Below are 8,759 nucleotides of genomic sequence, written 5' to 3' on the forward strand. Positions count from 1 at the left end.
CATCGATTTTGATAAAAAAAAGTTCATCGATTTTCGTAAAAAAAGTCCAGAAAATTGAAAGAAGTTCACCGAATGTTGAAAAAAGTTCACTTATTTGAAAAAAGTTCATCGATTTTGATTAAAGATTTCACGATTTTGAAAAAAAGGTTAATGGATTTTCAGGAAAAAGTTCATCAAATAGCGTACATGCAACTTTGACCTCGGGAAAAGTTCATTGAATTTGAAAAAGAGTTCACCAAATTCAAAAAAAAGTTCACCAAATTCTGAAAAAAGTTCACCGAATTCGAAAAAAAGTTCACCGAATTCTAAAAAAAGTTCACCCCGTTCGAAAAAGTTCATCGAATTTGAAAAAAAATTCATCGAATTTGATAAAACATCATCAATTTTAAATAATAAGTTCATGGATTTGAAAAAGTTCATCAAACCTAGGAAGAAGAAAAAGAAAAAAAAATAGAAAAACGAAAACAGAAAAACGTTCATCAATTTGGGGCACGAAAAAAGAAAGAAAAAACTATATAAGAACCAGCGAACAAGGAAAAACGGTTTTGGGCACGGACATTTAAAAGAAATAAAAGCATGGAAAGGTTGGAAATAGTCACAATAGGACAGCTTGTCGGGATGGTTACTCCCTTGGTATTTAACGAGGACGGCGGCGGTTCGAATCATTTCGGACGCGTAGTTTTTGCAGGTTTTCGCAACGAGAAAATAAGGCAGAATGGGCCGGCCCAGCGCGTACAAGGGGTGTGCGCCCGATTGCAAACTGTATTGTAGCGGGCGCTTAGAGCGCCGAATAGGATTTGGCATGTCTGCTGCTAAAGAAAGAGCTTCACTACATGCCATAACCAGGCTCGGCCCTGAGCGGTGCAGCGGAACAGGCCCCGGCCGAGGTTTGTATTTATAAGTAGTGCAATGGGCCCGTCACCATAGTAGAAATAAACCTGAGTGACTAGAACTAATTCAGGAGGCCGCTCCATAAAGCCCGTTACTAGTTAATGAGGCCCACTGTGTAAACTCTTATATATCCATAAATAAAAAGGAGGCCCGTAACGACAACCTTGCCTTTTCTTTACAATTTCAAATCGACATCCAAATTACAATACCAAATTCGAATGGCAAACAGATAGCATCACAACACGTAAGACGCACACAGACTCACGTTCCCCGCCATGTACAGAAGTCACCAGGAAACCTCTACAGGCCACAGAGCGGCAGGTCGAGCGGCGGCGGCATCGTGGTCTGGAGCTCGGTCTTGCCGTCCTCCACCACCAACGCCATGGCGAGCCCGCCGGTTAGATGCGCGTCGATGTGGCAGTGCACCAGCCACACGCCTGGGTTGTCGGCCAGGAAGCGCACCACGGCCCACCCGCCGACAGGCACGCCGATGGTGTTCCGGCTGGGCGGGTCGACCATGTTGAACTTGGCCTCGTCCCGCCTGGGGTTGTAGTTGCCGAACCCGGTGGCTAGCACGTAGAAGTGGTAGCCATGGATGTGCATGGGGTGCTCCTCCGCGGCGAAGATGCCCGTGTCCTGGAACACCATCTGCACCACGGCGCCGTACTTGACGCGGTACAGCCGCGTGCCCTTCACGGGCTGCCACAGCGCGCGGGGGACGTTCTGCGAGGTGTAGTCAAAGACCACCGGCGGGCGAGCGGGGAAGTCCTCTGTGAAGACGCCGGGGATGCGGTGGTAGTGCGCCTGCAGCAGGGAGACGGTGTTGGGGAGCTGGAACGACACGTTGTTCATGCTCGCCCCGAACCGGGTGTTGTTGGGGCCCTGGCAGAACGGGCCCGGCTGGCAGTTGAACAGACCGAAGCCAATGGTGGTGAACACCTCTTGTGTCACCGGTCCAGGCACCTTCACCGGCCTCGGGCTCCGGATGAGGTTCGAGAACCCGGTCGCCGTGTTCGTGTCGTTGTTCGCTGGCAGCATTGGGAACATCGGCGCCGGCCCTGCGCGGCCGGGATTGCCAGAGGATCGGGGACGGCCTAGGCCGGTGTGGCCTCCAACGCCGGCGCCTGCCCCTGTGGGCGGGCAGCCGGCCGCGTTCTTGTATTGGAAGATGGCGGTGGCGGTGGTGTTGTCGAAAGGGACGTTCTGCGCAGAGGCGTAGACGCGGGCGCCGAGGTAGTAGCGGCCAGGGGCGGCGTGGGCGGTGACGAGGACGTCGGTGGTCTGTCCGGGACCAAGGAGCACGACGGTGGTCTCGAAGGGCTTGGTGTACACGGCGTCGGCGGCGACCACCGTCATCTTGTGGCCGGCCAGGGAGACGAAGAGCTCGGAGTTCATGGCCGCGTTGATGATGCGCAGCAGGTTCGTCTCGCCAGCGACCACCGGAATGATGCTCGTCTCTGTGTGGTGATGTACATGCACAGCGCGCAAATGATTAGTTATATTGTATACATGCACAGCGCCATTTTCCCATTTCAATACTGTATTGTACTCCGGTCGTAGTGTTAGACAAGACCTGTGCCAAGCTTCTCTGTAAAAAAGAAGACCTATGCCAAGCTATGAGTTTTTTCCAAACCACTTTCACGTGCTGAGATGTATTTTTTTTCAAACAAGAATTAAGTTCCTTTAGTCGGTTTAACCATATCTGGAAATTTGTACTGCAAGGGAATGGAATAACTCAAAAGAACACTGTTTGAAAACGTTTTGTTTACTCAACAACCGCAATAATTAATCGATCTCCCGCAGGACGCTCACCTTGGCTGGAGCACGGAAGGAAATCCCCGGGCTGGCCGTTGATGAGGATGGTGTCAGATACGTTGGGCGGCGCACCGGTGACCATGGACTGCCTGAGCACCGCGATCGGGTCCCTCCTCCACCACTCCGCTGCACATGGACCAATGATCCAATCATCAGAAACAAAACAAACCAAGTGATCGACCTCAGCGACAGCAGACAGTATGAATCGACATGCGTACTGGAGTAGTAGTACGTACCCAGGACGACTGGGAACTCCTTGTCGGGCTTGGGGAAGGGGTAGGGCATGCCGCGCTTGGGGAGGATGATGAGCGCGCCGTGCACGGTGGCGCGGAGCCAGGAGCTGTGCGCGTGCCACCACAGGGTGCCCTCCTGCTCCTGGATGGTGTAGCGGTACGTGTAGCTGGACCCCGGCCGGATGGGGCACTGCGTCACGAACTCCGGCCCGTCCGCCCACCCGTTCCGCAGCTGCCGGAGGCCGTGCCAGTGGAGGGTCACGTTGTACTGCGCCATGTTCACCGCCCTGATCGCCAGCGTGTCGCCGTTGTGCACCTCGATGGTCGGCCCCGGGAACTGCCCGTTCACCGTGATGATCCTGTTGGTCTGGCACAGCCGCTTCACCACCGTCTCCTGGACCTGCATGCACTCATTGCAACAACCAGTTAAGCATTTACAACGGACAAGTAATAAGAATGAATATATACGAGAAGAGAGAGAGAGAGAGACGGGCACGTACAACGAACTTGTAGAATCGCTCCTCCGCCAGTGCGCTGGGGAGCAGGAAGGAGAGCAGAAGAACACCAGAGAGGCAGCAGCCGAGCCCCATGAGGCGTCTCGTCGCCGTGATCGCCTCCATCGCTCCCACTGGCTCCTTCCAATGGGCTGGCTAGCTGGCTGCTCACTTAATTCTGGCAGGTGATGTTGTTGTTGTTGCCTTGATGACAAAACCAGATGCGAGACTGGCTATATATAGGGGTCGTCTCGCCGATCGGCCAAGTAAGCCGAAGCGCGCGCGGGGGGGAAGGAGGTCAGTGCGGTTGTTTGAGGTTTGGAAGATTAGGTTACGATTCCGTGCGATTCGATTGCGCCTGCTCTTTTAATTCTTGCCCTTTTTTTTTGAGGGGAATAATTAATTATTGCCCTTTAAGGACGGTCTGCCCATGGTTCAAAAATGGTGACGGGGAGTTGTTGCACCCACTGGCGCCATGCGTTGCGTTTCACTTTGCTCATGGAATTCTTCCTGCTCCCTGTGCAGAATGGTAGATCGGCTGGTGCTTTACTGACCGCATTAACTCGGTCAATCGACAAGGTAGTAGATAGATCATCGAGCAAACGTTGAAAAGCAGTGATCCCTTCTTTTCTGCCTAAGAGCCGACTTTACTCTCTCGCGATCGCTCGCGGGAGCGAGCGATTCCCATGCGTGGAGCGATCCGTCCAGGGCAGCTGGCCGCTTTTTATCGCGATGATGGTGGGAATGCCCAAACCTGCCTAATCGGTCATGGCTGAATCGAGCGCTGCAACGCGCGCGCGCGCAAGTCACGCCCCCTAAGAGCATCTCGGGCCGGTCCTTTAAAAGGATTTAACTATTTTGTTTTTCGTTTTGAGGAGTTAAATCGGACCTGGTCAAACCCTTATCTTGCTTATAACTCCTTAAAAGTTTTAAGCGCCGGCTCGGCTGGCCCTCAAATATACTTGTCCGACGTTAATTCTCAGCATAATTTTGGCCCTTTCATCCCCTCGCACTGCATCGGCACCGGTGTTGCCTCCGGCGTCCACCCATAGCCTCAGCCGCCGGCCCCTCGACACCCGGTAGCCTCCACCGCCCCTCCTGCCCCGCTTAGCCGGTCGCCGTCTACTGTCGTCGTCGAAATTGATACATATAGCCGCTGCTGCAAAGATTCTGTGGCCAAAAAAACCATCGTAGGAGCTTCGTTTGTTCCAAAACAAAGCCGGCGGAAGACAGAGATGACGAGCACCGACTGAGGAGCTTGATGGTGTCGTTATCGTGGCAAGACCGATAAGCTTTGTTAGCGAGCGGGGCAGTTTGAGGCTCGCCGTCTAATGCCCTGCCGTTTACTATCGGTTGTCTCACGCGCTCGTTGTCCACCCCTAGCTTCAGTATTGGCTCAACGCCGTCGGACCAGGATCTCACCTCCTCTGCCTGCAAAGTGTTCGACGAATTACTTGCATGCATTTTTTAGCTATTTTCATTCGTTTTGTTGTTTTTTAAAAACAAATTCAACCTAGAATATTGCATATCGTAGATGAAGAGGTTGAAGGAGATGTTCTTTGATGACTCTTTGTCGGACGAGGAGGAAGAAGACGATGATGATTTCGAAATGGTCATTGTCGTGATCATCAATGAGGACTTTCGGCGGTTAGCACTAGGATCACAGTTCGACCGCTTGTACATCAATCGAGATAGAACGGAAGGCCATGAGAAGCTTATGAAGGATTACTTCAACCCCAATGCAACTTATCTGCAGAAGTATCTTTATTGGCAATCTCGGATGCACCGAGTATCTTCCTCACCACTGAAAGAGTTGTGGAGAAGCATGATGAATAGTTTTAAACTGAGGAAGTTTGCATCGGGGTAGATAAAGGGGGAGCCCATTGATGAAGTGTGGCGTGGATGTTCGAGTGCTTGCCTATGGTTGTTCCTTCACGATCATTTAAAAGGATTTAAACAAAGAAGAAGACAACGGAGACTATTGGGTTTGAGTGAAAAACGAGGTGGGATGCTTGTATCTCAATTGATTGCATGCACTGGACATGGAAGAATTCTCTAGTGATGAAAAGATCGGTACATAGGACACTCCAAATATCCAACAATCATTCTTGAGGCTATTGCATCAGAGGGTCAATGGATTTGGCATTCATACTTTGGATTGCCTAGCTCCCGTAGTGACCTGAATGTGCTGTTGAGATCACCACTCTTCGTAAGGCTTGTTGCAATCCTTGCAACTACATTGTTAATGGTCGTTAATACATGATGGCTTACCACCTCACATATGTCATCTATCCTCCATGGGCCACATTTGTAAAGACAATTGTGTGTCCTCAAGGCAACAAGAGATCCCACTTTGCAGTGCGTCAAGAGTCGGCAAGGAAGGATATTGAGAGAGCTTTCGGTGTGCTTCAGAAGCTCTTTACCATTATTTGTGGCCATGCTAAGTATTGGAACCTACAAGTCTTATGGCTAATAATGACATGTTGCATCATTTTGTATAATATGATCACTGAAGATGAGAGAGGCATGGCACAGAACTTTCGATACATCACCAATGAGGATCCTATTGAGCCGGAACATGATGCAAACATGATATAGAGATTCCTCCCAGTGCATCTAAGCATCGAGAACCGAGAAATTCATCCTCATTTCATAGATGATCTTGTTGAACATCAATGGCTACTCCACAACGCTTGATTGATGTGCTTCTATCATGCTCTTTACTTCATTGGACACCTCCGTGTGTTTGAGTTTGAATAATTTGATTTACAAACTTTAAATCTGTAATATTCATGAATTGGTGTGAAATTTTATTATTAAGTTTGAATTTAATATGTGTGCAAATATGTAATTGAAAGTAGCATGTAAACAAAAAACCGTTGAAGAATTGACGAAGATATTTTTTAAGGAATTAAGTTTTAGAGGTTCGGCTAGGAGTTGTTTTTATTTAACTCCTCAAATATAAGGAGTTAAGGTATAAGGATCATTTGAGGGACTAAATTATAAGAGATTGGCTAAATTTTACGAGACCAGCTAGAGATGCTCTAAGAGCATCTCTAGCCGTTTGGCCCCCCAGCACACCCGGCGAAGGGCTTTGGGCGTTTGCGCCGGCGGTTTTTTCGGCCTGGGGGAAGTTAGTTTCCAGCCGCGCCCCCTGGTTTTGGCCCCCGGACGCACGAAAATTCAAAGTTCTCTTTTCCGCTACCAAAAAAATGACACAAGTTCGGCGATCATCATGCCACAAGTCGGCGATCGAACATAGCCAAAGTCTGGCAATCAAAAGGGTAGGAACCATAGACATGGAACTCAAACGACAGGCTCCTCTGCCGTAGGGCTGGGAGAGGTCGGCATTGGCGTCGGCGTTGTGGGCATAGCTTCAGTGCTCGTCGTTGGTGTAGGCATAGTCGTGGGCGTGGGCTTGGGGCAGTGGTCGCCGCCGGTCCCGACATCTGGTTCAAGATGAGGTCGTGCTCTGCCAGGTACCACGCCTTCAGCTGCTCGTCCATCGTCGACATGTCTGCTCCCATCAGGAACGCGAGGTCGTTGCTCCTCTTCTTCGTGGCGATGTTGGTCCTGAGAAGATCAAGTTTGACGTCCTGCTTCGTCATCAACGCCGACCGCCACGCTTCGGATTTCTCCTTCCTCTTGGCGGTGTTGCTCTTGGCGTCAGCAATGCATTGTTCTATCAACGATTGCAGCCGTTCGGCAGCGGTTGTTGCATCCCTCGCCGCCTTGGCTCTTTTGTTGCCATCAGGACACCCTTCTGCCGCCATCGAGGCAGGCGCGTCCGGGTTGTAGAAATTGTCCTTGGCCTTGGCGAGAGCGAGCCGGCACTCTGTCCATTTCTCGCACGACTCGATCCTGGTGGACACATGTAGGAACTTGAACTCTTGGTCGATGTTGTCCTGGCGAAACATGTCGAACATCCGAACCATCTGCATAGTCGAAGAACAAGTGTGGGTAAGTACACGGCAAAGAGCTGGACTGCCGAGCGATGGCCATACCTGACGCTCGAAGTTGGCCACACTTTCCGGGCAAGCCATGACCTCCTCTTGAATCCCATGTCACTTGTTGCAGGCCTGCTGGATGGTTGCCCAATGGTTCGCTATGGCCTTCTCGCCGCGATCCATGTGGATGCTGACGAAGTCGGGGTCGGCCAACTTGCGCTGGTCGAATGTCGTCTTGATTCTTCTCTAGTAGGGTGATTCTTCTCCAGTAGGTGTCGGCGTTTTGATTCACACCGGTGATCGGGTCGATGTTGACAGTCTTCCATGCTTCGGCGAGGCACTCATCTTCCTTTGGTGTCCACTTGACGCGAGGCTCGCCTGGCTTGGTGTTGGTCGCCCGCTTCTTCTTTCTCCTGTTGGCCGCTGGTTCTCCTCCACCTCCTCCTCTACATCGTCGTGCTCGATGTCCTCCATGTCAACGATGGTGTCCAGCGTTTCGTCTTGCATGCGGAACCCGGGGCACGAAGCGGCGGCGACTGAGCCGTTCGTGATGATCTCATTCATGTCGGCGTCGGTGCTGCTGAACTGTGGCGCCGAGTCGTGTGCGAAGGGTAGGGCCCCACGACATAGAGTCGGCGCAGGCGAGCCTGAGTACGTCGGCGGTGAGTAGCTGTACTGAGTGTTGAGGCCGGCGGTGAATGCGGGGGAGGGCGTGCGCGGGTCGGGGTTGAAAAAGTGGGGATGCACGCGGGTCGGGGTTGAAGCTGGGGGGATGCGCGCGGCGCCGCGCCATGCGGGAAGGTGATGTTGGGGTTGAAGTTGCCATGCGCGTCGCTGTCGACGTACCCAAGCGAGGGCGCGTACCCCCACAGTGGAGGCAAGAAGTTGGTTGGCGACGCGATGCTTTGCTGGCTCCCCCACGCGCCTTGTGGGCACTGGCCGGCCTATTGAGGCGGAAGGTTCGCCATCCCCGCGCGAGACGCCTCCTCCTGCTCCGCCGCCGCGTCCCTGGCCTTCTTCATGTTGAGCCTGTTCCGCCGATCGGCGGTGACCACTGCACGGCAATCAACGTCGGCCTTCCACTGGGCGTTCGTCAAGCCCGGGGGCCTTGGCATCGGCGCCCTCGGCTTCCTCTGCTTTGGCTGGACGGAATCGGTGGCTAGGCGAGGGGGCGCATACTTCTTCGGTGGCATGGCGGGCAGATCTGGGGAGAATGGCGGGAGCGGCGGGGGGAAGGGGGTCGGCAATGGGAAAATGGAGGGAAAGGGGAAAGACGGCGGGAAAATCGACCGGTGTCGCCATCAACGCGGGCCCACGCACCTTTTCGCTGCAGCCGGTGCCCCCAGGCGACCCCCTGGGCGGCGGGTTCCGCTTGGGTT

The 8,759-nt window shown here is 52.6% G+C and overlaps 1 protein-coding gene across 1 annotated transcript; it reads right to left on the minus strand.

Moving 5' to 3' along the window:
• Positions 1–1,007: 1,007 nt before the first annotated feature.
• Positions 1,008–3,728, minus strand: LOC123092410 (laccase-3). The gene is made up of 4 exons (XM_044514183.1): positions 3,440–3,728; positions 2,943–3,339; positions 2,704–2,832; positions 1,008–2,348 (listed from the first exon to the last, which is right to left on the minus strand). Exons 1-4 carry the CDS (start codon positions 3,557–3,559, stop codon positions 1,192–1,194), a joined length of 1,803 nt encoding a protein of 600 aa, XP_044370118.1. The 5' UTR covers positions 3,560–3,728; the 3' UTR covers positions 1,008–1,191.
• Between the last annotated feature and the right edge of the window lie 5,031 nt (positions 3,729–8,759).

Source organism: Triticum aestivum, chromosome 4B (genome assembly GCF_018294505.1).
Source record: "Triticum aestivum cultivar Chinese Spring chromosome 4B, IWGSC CS RefSeq v2.1, whole genome shotgun sequence".
In the NCBI taxonomy this organism is placed as follows: domain Eukaryota; kingdom Viridiplantae; phylum Streptophyta; class Magnoliopsida; order Poales; family Poaceae; genus Triticum; species Triticum aestivum.